Below are 12421 nucleotides of genomic sequence, written 5' to 3'. Positions count from 1 at the left end.
ACGCTCCACCGACGGAGCCACCCAGGCGCCCTGCGTGTTGGTTTTTCACTTGCTATCGGATGTGGCGCTCCCCCGGCTACGGGACGCCTGCGTGGTGGGCACGGACCCTCGCGGCAGCACCGGGACCCCCACCTGGAACTTCACACGTGCTGCCACACATCCCAGCCCGTGAGCCACAGAACCCACATGGAGCCAGCCAGCTTCCCTTCCCACAGGCCCACCATCCCGAGCCATGGCCAACAGGTGCTCTCCAAGGGCCAGGGCAGCCTCTGCGCGGTGGACAGGAGGCTCACCCTTCCAAGCTGCCCACCACAGTTAATGCCAGCACCCCCCTCCCAGATGCCAAGGGGCGTGTGCATCCAGGCCTGCCCACTCCCGGGCTCCTCCTGCAGCCATCAGTGGGCAGGGGCGGGGAGGGGGAGGCCCGGTAGGCTGGGGCTCCGGGGAGCGAGGGGGGTACAGAGGGATCTCATCCCTGGGAGGCAGCAGGAGGATTCACACACAAGCCACAGATTATTAAGAGTTTCAAGAGAGTGAGAGCAGAGCATTAAACCTTCTGCGGGGAGGGCCCTGTCCGGTGACACTGGTGACGCACCCACGAAGCTGGCCACATCTCCGTCCCAGCCCCAGGCAGTGGGGGCTGGGGGGGCAAGGCGCGCGGTGGCAGTGAGGCTCTTGAGTTTTAGGGGACGGCCCCGCTCTAGAATTTTCCATCCCTCTCTCAAGCCCGATGACGTGTCCTGCTTTAGGTGAGGGGGCAGGAAGGCTGGGCTGAGGGACACGGCCCTGGTGCTTACCGACAACCCCTTTGAACAGGAGGGCCCTGCCGTGGCCCCACTTTTGCTTTTCCTGGAAGAGCTTGAAGCAGGCGCCAGGACTGGCCAGGAGCATCCGAAAGCCCTGTGTGGAGAGGGCAGACCCGCCTGAGCTCCCCTGGCCTCCTGGAGCTCATCCTTTGACTCAGACACCCGGGGACAGGCCGGCAACCCCGCTCCTTACCTTCCCGTCGGGGGCAGGGACAAAGCTCAGAAACTCATCCACGTGGCCCACGGCCAACCAGTCCACAAAGAGCTCCACTGGGGGCTGCACCCTCTGCGCGTGGAGGAAGTCCCGCACCACCTGCGTGACCCGGCGGCCGCTGGACCTGCGGCCCGAGGGGTTAAAAAGAGTCGTTTCACTTTAAAAAGTCTATGCAGAAATGGAATGAAAGAGTTCAAGGTTTCTGCAACATCTGAGCTTTTAAAATTGTATTTATTTTGAGAGAGAGAGAGAGAGAGAGAGTGAGTGCAGGGGAGGGGCGGGGAGAGAGAGAGAGAGAGAGAGAGAGAGAGACCCAAGCAAACCACGCTGCCAACGCAGAGCCCAACGTGGGGGCTCGAACTCATGAACCGTATGATCATGACCTGAGCCGGAGCCAAGAGCCGGACGTTTAGCCAACTGAGCCACCCAGGTGGCCCGCAAGGTCTGATTGTTGTTTTAAACAAAAAGACACGCACCGTTCTGTAAGCAGGAGAGACAACAAGCACGTACTCTTTCAATTCTGCTCGGGGTGAGCTCTTGTGCAGGGGCGGGACAGCTCGGTCCCAGTCACCCGGCGGGTGACCCACCAGGTCGTGCCATCCAGGCACATGCTCCGAGCCGCCCTCAGACCCACGCTCACGTTCTCCAAGAGCCTGATACTCAACCCTACCCCGCGCCCCGTGGCCAGGCGGCTCTTCTTTGAGTTTAACTTGGGTCTCTCTTGCTGGGGCCTCACCTTCCTGCACATCAGTGGGAAGAGAGGTGGACAAGGTCACCCCAAGAGGCCTCGCAGCCCCGGCCTCTTATGCTCGCGAACATAAACCCCGTTCTTCGTTTGCCCTTCTGCAGAGGCAGCTACTGGCATGGCCCAAACTTCCTCTTTCCGTGGGATCCCGTGCTGGGGACAGTTAGTCCCCTCCAAAGCCTCTTGCTTCACCTGTTATTTGACCTCAAGTCTGTCCTAACTGCTTTGTTGAATTTGGTTGGCCCGATGTCTTGGTCAATGCCGCAGCCAATAACCATTACCACATGATTCCTTTTCTTTCGCATCCGTATCTCTGTCACATGTGGAACAACAAATAATCTGTTATTCTGTGTGTGTGTGTGTGTGTGTGTGTGTGTGTGTGTGTGTGGTATGACATCTCATTTTCTTTTCTTTTCTTGCTTTTTTTTTTTTTTTGGACATCTCATTTTCCATGTCCTATTCCTTCCTTCTCCTGTTCTCAGGAAAATATCTGATAGTAGTCATTTACATCATAGTATGAACAAGCTCTTAAAATAGAATTTCTCCAGGACTGTTGAGACTTGAGGCTTCTTCTTCCATAACTATTAATTAATAGATTGTATTAGCAGTATCGTTTATTTTCAGAATCAGAAGACCTAAGTTATATATTAACTGTGCATTCTGTGTGGCCTGTACCAGGTCATTCACCCTCTCTGGGCTCACTTATGAAATGAAAAGGCTGGACTGAATGATCTCTTCGGTCTATGCCCCGTTTGGCCTTTTCAAACTCCCCAGGGTGAAGTACAGTGTCTGGTGAACAGCCCGCTGTACCACCATCCCCACATCTAGAACTAGAATTTTATCTTTCCATTCCTTTCTCTCCCAGGAACAGAATGGTCCCTCACCACCCCAGCCACCGTCGCCGCCCTCCACCCCAGGAACACCTCTCCCTGCTCCTCTCTCACCCAGGCAGGTTGCCCCCGATGAGGATCCGCCCCAGGGGGTACTCTTTCCCATTGGCCACCACTGGGGGGCTGACCTCCAGGTTCCCGAAGGAGTCCAGGCCACTCACAGAGCTGTCTTGTGGTTCCCGCGTCACATAGCCGAAATCTGGACCCTGGCGAGGGGAACGGAGTCAGGCTAGCGGTGGGGGTCACCAGAAAGAGCTTGAACCACCTTGCTGGGCTCTGAGCTCCTTGAGGATGGGGCAGGAAGTGGCTGCCCATTCTTCAGATGGAAATACTGAGTCTAAGACTCAGTCTGACCTATTCAATATATTTTTTTAATGTTTTTATTTATTTTTGAGAGCTAGAGAGACAGAGCATGAGCTGGGGAGGGACAGAGGGAGAGGGAGACACAGAGTCTGAAGGAGGCTCCAGGCTCTGAGCTGTCAGCACGGAGCCCGACGCGGGGCTCGAACTCACGAACTGCGAGATCATGACCTGGGCCGAAGTTGGACGCTCAACCGACGGAGCCACCCAGGCGCCCCCTGACCTGTCCAATATTTCACACGTGCACAGGGTCCTATGTTGGGAAACCTGTGAGGCCAGGGCTATAAGATCATTTTTGCTGATGAAGAAACTGAGGCTCGGCGCGGGGAGGTGACTCATGAAAAGTCACATGCATATGAGTAACTGAGCCTGGTTGTTCTGATTGCAGAGCCTGTGTTCTTAACAGCGGCACTGCCCGCCCCCGCCCCCTTACCTAGGGCCACCGGATTTAGGAAATAAAAATACGGGATGCCCAGTTACATTTGAATTTCCGATAAACAAATACACTTTTAGTATAACTAGGTCCCGTGCGATGCTTGGTACATGCCTATACCAAAAGATTACTCGTTGCTTATCTGAAATTCAAATGTAACTGGGCATCTCTCGTATTTTTTTCTGGTCACTCCTGTCCCTAAAGAACGTGGTTCCCAGTGCAGCCCCCTAGACCCTACGCCCTACACCCCAGTGTGGCTCTCGGGTAATGTCCCTCAGCCCTCAGAGCCGGGCAGCAGCCTGCAGTCTGGACACTCACCAGGATCCTTTTGTAAGGGAAGTCCTGTAGCTCTCCGTTCCTGGGGGAGTCAAAGACCACCGGGAAGGTCTTGTGTGGCGCCTGAACATAGCCCAGTTCCATCTCGTCCTGCGAACGAGAGAGACGCTGTGTGGACAATCCGCACTCGTTTGGCACTGAGAACCTTGGAGAAGACTGTTCGTGCGGGTCCTTCGTCTCAGGCCTGCCTTGCCCTTCGGGGTGAGGAGGGTAGGGGTGTATGATGCCTGCTGGCTGGAGGAGGGGCTGGAGGCTCAGAGAGGGCACGCTTTTGCTCCAGTCACACAGCAAGACAGGAGGGAATGAATGAGAAGGTGGATGTAACCCTGGGGGTGTCCCTGTGCCAGATCGGGGCAGAGTGGACTCAGAGAGGGGCTCAGGGTGGCCCGACTTGGACAAATAAGTCACTGGACATCAGCCAGCACCTCTGGCCTCCACATGTGGTCGTGAAGGAAGGGCTGGCAGCTGGACAGGGCTGAGGGGACCCAAGGAGGTAGAGATCTGCCTCCTTCTCAGATCGCTCAACATTCAACTCAGTTCAATCCTAAGCCCTCTGGTCCTGGAGGCAGAGGTGGCTCAGCACCGATGAACTCTATCTCTGATGAGAAGCTCACTGATACGTGCCTGACCCTGCTCTAAGCTCCTTATAAATATTAATTCTAGGAATCCTCATCATACACCTGCACAGAGGCACTATTGTTACCCATGTGACAGATGAGGAAAGCGAGGACCAGAGAGGTCTAATTTTTGTCCAAGGGCACACAGCTAGTCAGTGGCACAGCCGGGCTCCAAACCCAGCCCATCTTGCTCCAGACTCCTGCCCCGAGCTTCCACCTCACTGGAGGACCCTCCAGCCACGAAAGCTTCTGAGCTTGGCATTCAGGGTCTCCCACTTCAGCGCCTCCCTTCACAGAACCTTGGCCCTGGCCCACAAGAGTGCCAGACATTCTTTCTCGTGCCTCCCCTCTCTGGGCCCTTGTCCTCGCAGAGGACCAGCATCGCGGGACCCCGGCACGGCCCTTACCAGCTCTGTGGCTCTGGGCATTTGCCCCCCGAGGGCTCCTCAGGTGGGTGACAGCAGGGAGGTGTCGAGAAGGTGAAAAGGATACCACGCATGACTCCCCCATAAGCACTTGATAAACAGCAGCACTCATTGCCCATCCGGTCCTGCCCAGGTGTCCCTCCTCCGGGAGGTCTTTACCCATCCCCCAGACAGAGGTGATGCCACCACCCCCCAAACCCTCTGGCACTTTGCCGACCCTGCCCCGCCCCCCCCACCCCACCCCCATCCCCGCTGCACCTTCAGCTACGGGAGCGGGGGCTTTGTCGCAATAATTCACCACATCAGGGCTTCTCAGCCGCGGCACAATTGACACTCGAGGCCGGATCATTCCTTCTTGTGTATTCCCTGCAGGATGCTTAGCAGCCTCTCTGAGCTCCACCCACTAGAAGCCAGTAGCACCTCCACCCTGGGTGTGACGGCCCCACATTTGCTGCCAAATGTCCCTAGGGGGACAGAGCTGCCTCCCGTGGGGAACCACAGGCCCAGGCTGCTGAGGGCAGGGAGTGTGTCCCACACCCCCGCCATCCCCTTCAGCGCCAGCCCCGTGTGGGCGAATGGGAGTTCAATCTAGTGTCAGGGTGTGCCTGGGTCTCCGGAAAGATCTGGAGAGAAGGAGAGAGCTCTAGGTCTAGCAGGAGAAAAAGGAGCGCCCCGGGGAGGACACTCACAGCCCCCAGGTCCTTCTAAGAATTCGTAAGTGACCTCCTCCCACCCCCGCTTGGGATGCGCCAGCCTCTCCCTCCAAGACGCTGTCCATGGTACCTGGATCCAGCGGTCATTGCGGTTCTCGTTCTGCGGGCAGATGGTCAGCTTGCAGCCAGCCTTCCTGGCCAGCTCCGCCACGGCGTCCACAAAACACGTGTTGTTCCTCACGCTGCAGACAAGCCCAGGGAGAGGGGCTGAGGACACAGCCACGTCTGGAGACCAGAGGGGCCTCCGGGGTCAGAAGGACACCTGCTGCCCCCCCCACCCCCCCCCACACTCACCGGCACACGTAAACCTCCAGGGGCGGCAGGGTGCTGGGCGTCATAATCCAGGGCGCCACACGGAACACCACGGTGTCAGTGAAGATCGGGGACTCGGAGAAATCCTACGGGGGGGGGGGGAGCAGAAGGGGAAGAGCGCCGGCCTTGGAATCCAGAGGCCCGGCTGAGTCAAGGACCACGTGGACCCTGGGCAAGCCGCTGGCACCTCTTAGTTTCTAGAGAGGCACCGCGGGGTGGTGGAGAGGTCTGGGACCCTTCATGCCAGCAGAGCCCCTCCCCCCCAGCACGGAGCTCCCCACTCCTGTCCTCCCCCCTCCTTGGCCACCCCTACCTCGTTGGAGTCGTCCAGCAGGGTGACGTGGAAGGACACAAGCCCCGTGAAGCTGGCGTCAGGGAAGGAGAGCCCCTCCACGAAGAAGCGCTCCTCGTCACCGTGGAAGTGGGGCACCTCGTACGACACCTTGTTCTGGCCCAGCACGTGCCTGTAGGCCTCGCACGAGTCCTCGGGACCTGGGCGGGGACGGAAGCGATGGCCGTGACTCCCAGGTGGGCCCGCAGAGCACGGGGGCGCAAGAAGAAGCCGCCACGCCAACCTCCCCAAAGAGCCTCAAGCCAGACCGCAGCCCCCACCTCTGCCCTCCCGCCGGCAAAGGAGCGACAGGGGCTCGATACCCAGTGTGGGCACGGCCCGGGAAGAGGCCGTTCCTCTCTGAGATGGCTGTTCAGACCTTCCGCAGGACGATCTGGCAACATCTCACAAAGTCCTAAGTCTACTCCTAAGCGAGCAACCCCGTGGCCAGGAGTTGATGGAAATCTGTACGTACAAGTACACGTACAAGGGGGTCCGCTGGTTCTTTATCCAGTCATTGAACAAATATTTACAGGGCACCTCCTCGGCACCGACAGGGCACGGTTCTAGACTCAGGAGCAAACTGGGAGCAAGGCCCGTGCCCTCAAGGCGCCTGTACTGTTGCAAAATCAGAACACTGCCAACAACGGGATGTGCAGGGCACTGGATGTGTTATGGCACAGCTGGATAAATACAGAAAGGGGTGTCGGGTATATGATTCCGTGGGAGAAACCGCTGGGAAAGCAGAAGACGTACACGCCACGCACAGAGACAAGTGACGAAGAACACAGAGCACATCGTTAACGATGAACACGTGTTAAGAGTCAGGTTTAGGGGTGAGGATAGGGAACTCTCATTTTTATTTTAAAAAATTTTAATATTTATTTTTGAGAGAGAGAGAGAGAGAGAGAGAGAGAGAGCGAGCGGGGGAGGGGCAGAGAGAGAGGGAGACACAGAATCCGAAGCAGGATCCAGGCTCCGAGCCGTCCGCACAGAGCCCGCCGCGGGGCTCGAATTCACAAACCGTGAGATCATAACCTGAGTCGGACGGGAGCTCAACCTACTGAGTCACCCAGGCGCCCCAGGGAACTCTCATTTTTTTAGCCACATATACTTCTATAGTGTTTGATCTTGTTAACAATGAGCATTTTATTACTTTTATGCGTGTGTATCTTTAAAAGATATTTTATGTCCTTGCTTGTACGGGTGATAAGAGCATCGTGGCTGTGTGAAGAAAGTCATTTTTTTTTTGGAGGGGGGGAGATGCATGCTGAATTATGCAGGGGCACTAGCCATAGTGTCTAGGAGTGGCTTTAAAATACTTCAGCAGGGGCACCTGGGTGGCTCAGTCAGTTGAGCGTCTGACTTCGGCTCAGGTCATGATCTCGCGGTCCTTGAGTTCAAGCCCCGCATCGGGCTCTGTGCTGACAGCTCAGAGCCTGGAGCCTGTTTCAGATTCTGTGTCTCCCTCTCTCTCTCTCTCTCTCTGCTCCTCCCCCGCTCACACTCTGTCTCTCTCTCTCTCTCCCCCTCTGCCCCTCTCCCCTGCTCATGCTCGCTCTCTCTCTCTCTCTCTCAAATAAACAAATAGGGATGCTTGGGCGGCTCAGTCAGTTAACTTCGGCTCAGGTCACTATCTCACGGTTCATGGGTTCGAGCCCCGCCTCAAGCTCCATGCTGACAGCTCAGAGCCTGAAGCCTGCTTTGGATTCTGCGTCTCCCTCTCTCTCCGCCCCTCCCCTGCTCGCTCTCTCTCTCTCTCTTTCTCTCAAAAATAAAACAAACATTGGGGCACCTGGGTGGCTCAGTCGGTTAAGCATCCGACTTCAGCTCAGGTCATGATCTCACAGTTCGTGGGTTCGAGCCCTGCACCGGGCTCTGTGCTAACAACTCGGAGCCTGGAGCTTGCTTCCGATTCTGTGTCTCCCTCTCTCTCTGCCCCTCCCCGTTCACATTCTGTCTCTATCTCTCAAAAAATGAATAAACATGAAAAATAATAAAATAAAACAAAACAAAACACTTGAGCAAACAGGATCAACGGAGCGAGAGAGGCAAGACAGCGGTAATTGTCGAATCTGAGTGGTTGGCCTGTGGGGGTCCATTACTATTCTCTCTACTTTTGTGTATGTTTGAAAGTTGGGGTAATAAAAATTTCTGAACGTGCTTGAAATACATTTTTAAAATTGATCCATCCAATCAAATGGCCTTGGGCCACAGCTGCCTGGGGGCCCCAGCGGACCTGCTTTGAAGTTCCCACACCTGACTGTGCTTCCTCTGACCCCCAGGGCAGGCTGGAAGCCAGAGCAGGGGCTGCCCTCCGGCCCAAGGCGGGGAAACCGAGGCCCCTCTCCCCAGCAGTGGGGGTGTGGGGGATGGGCATGAACTCACCGCAGGTGTGGAAGACCCGGGCCCACTTGGCGTCATAGCTGGAGGTGTGGAGGATAAGTCTGTGGTCGTCGAAGAGGGCAGCGGGGCCTTGGGTCCGCAGGACCATGACTGACATGTCTTCCAGGTCTGTGGAGCCAGACAGGGGCGGCAGCTCAGGGGGCCTGTGACCCTCTGTCTTCTCCTCCTGCCCACCGCGCCCCCTAAGGGCAGAGGGTGCCAGGACCCGGGTGTCCGAGCCCCAGCTCCGCCCACCCTGCGAAAACACTGGAAACCATGAAGACGCCTCCGTTTCCTCACCCGCCCAGAACTCTAGAAAGGGTAGAGGGGCCAGCCCAGTGCCTGGCACGTGACAGGTGAGAAGGTGTGGGGCGGGCAGGCCACCTGGCCGCGTGCAGGGGAGGGTTCTGGTCTCAGTGCCCCAGCCCGTCACTCCCTGCTGGCACAGACAGGCCCCTCCCTCCCTGAGTCTCAGCGCTCCCCTCTCTGAAACGAGGGACAGATGCGTCCACTTTCAGAGATGCTGTGTGCACCCATGTGTAAGGCCGCCTGGCCCGCACCCCAGACAATCGCCGAGGCCTTCCTCACGGGGCGGTGGCACGCGGCGTGGGACAGACTTGGAACTCGGGACATCCTAAAATGCAGGCCAGGGATAGACGTCCAGCAGGGAGGCCGGCCTTGGGGTCGGGAAGCTTCGGACCTGCCACAGGCGGGAATCCCGGCGGGGAGGCGGAGCGGTGACCCTGGGCTCCCCCTCACCTTGCAGGCAGTGCACGTGCTGGTCACAGTTGTCCTGGTCGTAACAGTTCGCATCGTCCTTGTCACAGTTCACCAGCAAGATGGCTCCATAGCCACTGGGCCCCCAGACCCACTGCCGCTGTCCATAGCAAAGCATAGCTGGTGATGGGGCTCAGACCGGACCTGAGCCCCCGCCCCGCAACTCCTAACCCCACCTCTTCCTCTTCACCCTCCCTGTGAGGGTAGGTCCACTCTCACTGAAGCGCTTCCTGCACCTGATGTGGCAATGGCTCCCTACTGTCCACAGCCCCAAGTCCAAACCACGCAGTGGTCTTTCATGGCCAACTGTGATGTGTCCCCAGCCAACGTCCCCTTCCTCAGCAGGCAACCTCCTGATTACAGATCCATTCCTGGCTCCAGGCCTTGGCTCCCACTATTCCCTCCACCTGGAATGCCCTCCCTCTTGCATTGCTTTAGAGCCTAGCTCACATGGGCTTCCTTGCTGATACGGCCCACCTGGACCTCCTGCTTTGACCTCCCAAGGCATTGAGTGCCACCACAGTCCAGCCCCAAGTCCTTGAACAGTTTCATTCTTGGCAGAGTTCCCTTCTCACCTAGATCAGAAGGCTGGCACGCCATGGCCTGTGGGTCCCAGCTGGCCCACTGCCTGTTTTTGTAAATAAAGCTTTATTGGAACAGTCACATCCGTTTGTTCGATGTTAACCATAGCTCTTTGACACTACAATGACAGAATCGAATAGTTGCAACAGAGACCCTTTGCAATGCCTAAAATAGTTAGTATCTCATGTTGCAGAAAAAGTTTGCTGACCCCTGACCTGGATTGAAATTCCCAAAGGACTTTTTGCCACAAAGCGAGGCCCAGCCCAGGCCTGGGCATCTGTATAACTTGATAATTCTCGGTAACGTTTTTGTTCTCCTGGTAAAAGAAAATCCCCAGTCATGCCTGGCTCCCATTTGGTTCCCGTGACCTCAGCAGCAGCAGGGAGGCAAGGGGGATACTTATCATGACCTCGCCCCTCTTAACCCAACCTAGGTCAACTCCAAACTCCAGGCCCCTTTCTGGGCCCAGATCGAGATGCCCTACCTTGTCCACGAAGCTCCTGTTCTGTCTGCCCTCGCAGTTCAGGTCACAATCCAGAGCGATGTCTGCAAGGGGAGGGCGGAGATTAAGTTACTAAGGGGTGCCCAGGAGTCCAGCACAGGTCTGTGGCCTCTGTTTCTCAGCTTCAATCTCAGGACCCATCTGGAACTGGGCAAAGAAAGTCATTTCTAAGAAGACAGTGTCCAGAGGTAGAAGCATCTGAAGCCCCTTTCCTTGAGCTGGGGAATGAGGCCTTGGGAAAGAAGGAGGGTAAGAGGAAAGGGCCAGGTCAAAGGCTGCCCCCCTCCAGGAAGCCTTCCCCAACTCCTCCCTCTTCTGCATCCATACAGCCCTCACGGTCTGGGGCCCACCCTATACTGAGCCCAGGTTCTCCTGGACATTCTTGGTCTCTGTGAAGCTGGGGATGGGGCAGTGAGCCTGGTCGTTGGTGTTAGACGATGAAGATGTGAATCCGGGCTCTGGCACCTACTGGCTCTGTGGCCTCTCTGAACCTCAGCTTTATCCTATACTCCCCAGTCCCAGCCCCCATCCCACATTCTCAATGTTTCTCCCTAGAAAGCAGGGAGATCTTACAGCACAAATGGAGCATTCGAAGGAGAGAAAGAGAGAGAAGGAAAACTCGAAACGATTTTTAAATATGCAAAAAGATACCCACTCACCATGCAACAGGTGGGTGAATCTCATAAACATAGTGGAGGCGAAAGAAGCCCAACCCCAAAGAATATGTTCAATATGGTTCCATCCACGGAAAACTCAAAGACGCAAAAATAGACTATATTCCTTATATATGCATATCCAAGTGAGAAAACCATAAAGAAAAACATGGAAATACTTATCACAAGATAGTGGTTAGCTCCAGGGGAAGGAGGGAGTTATAATCAGATTTGGGGACTTTGGGGTGCCGGTCATGTTCTAGTTCTTGACCAGGGTGATGGTTGTTCAAGTGTTTGCTCTGTAATTATTCGCCAGCTACACGCGTGCACATGCATCCACCCCCCCACCCACACACACACAGAGCTTTATGCACTTTTGTGTGTGTATATTTTCCAGGGGATAAGGGTGTGGGTTTGGGGAGGGAGAGGCAGGGAGATACCCAACCTCAGTCCTAACTAAAGGAAGGCAAACTAAAGCCAAACAGGGTAACTAACTTCTCAGCCCGGGCAAAATGGAAAAGGCTGACAATGCAGTGTTGGCGAAGGCAATCTCACATGCTGTTGGCAGCTGTGTGAGGTGAGATGGTCTGTTTGGAGAGCAGCTTGGCAGCCTCTACCAAAATTGACAAGCCCTAGTCCCAGCGTAAACCCCCCAAATTTACAAGGCACATTCTGCTTCTAACAGCACCTCCTGCAGACAGAGCATTTTCAACTTTCCTGCAAAGTGCTCTGCAGGGACTTGGACCCACGCCAACTCCCACCCACCGTCAAGGAGCTCCCTGGTTCCATATCCTTGGCAACACTGAGTTAAGCATCTTTCCATCTGGGTTCTGGTCACTGAGGCTTTCTCTTCTGCGAATTGCTTGTTCATATTTTTTTTGCCTGTTTCCATTAGGTTGTCTTTCTTTTTCTTAGGGATTGGAGTTCTCCGTAATCTATATGCACTGAATCAGCCATATGCTTTGCAAATTTCTTCTCTTGGTCCAGAGTTTGATTTCTTTTTCTTTTTTTCTTTTTTTTTTTTAAGTAAGTTTAAGCCCAATGTGGGGCTTGAACTCATGACCCCAAGATCAAGAGTCTCATTCTCTACGGACTGAGCCAGCCAGGCGCCACCATAGTTTGACTTTTTACTTGTCCTCTGTTATATACAAGTTTTCGATTTTAATAGAGTCTAATGTATCAGTCTTTTCCCTTATGGTCTGTGCCTTTGTTTTGTCTTGCTAAAAAAACACCTTGCCTACCCTGAGGTTGGAAAGATACTCTCTTCTTTTTTTTTTTTTTAATTTTTTTTCAACGTTTTTATTTATTTTTGGGACAGAGAGAGACAGAGCATGAACGGG

The 12421-nt window shown here is 55.3% G+C and overlaps 1 protein-coding gene across 2 annotated transcripts in view; it reads right to left on the bottom strand.

Moving 5' to 3' along the window:
* Positions 1 to 12421, bottom strand: part of PADI3 (peptidyl arginine deiminase 3) — a 31554-nt gene that overhangs the window by 7002 nt on the left and 12131 nt on the right. For both annotated transcript variants that reach the window (XM_030325594.2, XM_030325595.1), the window contains exons 4-13: positions 10411 to 10472; positions 9327 to 9444; positions 8571 to 8696; positions 6165 to 6343; positions 5834 to 5937; positions 5610 to 5721; positions 3767 to 3874; positions 2710 to 2861; positions 1000 to 1144; positions 798 to 900 (exon numbers count right to left, since the gene is read on the bottom strand). In XM_030325594.2, coding sequence (XP_030181454.1) covers positions 798 to 900; positions 1000 to 1144; positions 2710 to 2861; positions 3767 to 3874; positions 5610 to 5721; positions 5834 to 5937; positions 6165 to 6343; positions 8571 to 8696; positions 9327 to 9444; positions 10411 to 10472 — 1209 coding nt within the window. The remainder of the gene's footprint in view (positions 1 to 797; positions 901 to 999; positions 1145 to 2709; positions 2862 to 3766; positions 3875 to 5609; positions 5722 to 5833; positions 5938 to 6164; positions 6344 to 8570; positions 8697 to 9326; positions 9445 to 10410; positions 10473 to 12421) is intronic.

The sequence above is a fragment of the Lynx canadensis genome, chromosome C1 (assembly GCF_007474595.2).
Source record: "Lynx canadensis isolate LIC74 chromosome C1, mLynCan4.pri.v2, whole genome shotgun sequence".
Taxonomy (NCBI): domain Eukaryota; kingdom Metazoa; phylum Chordata; class Mammalia; order Carnivora; family Felidae; genus Lynx; species Lynx canadensis.
The sequence above is the reverse complement of the archived record's forward strand: the minus strand, read 5'-3'. Positions and strand labels throughout refer to the sequence as shown.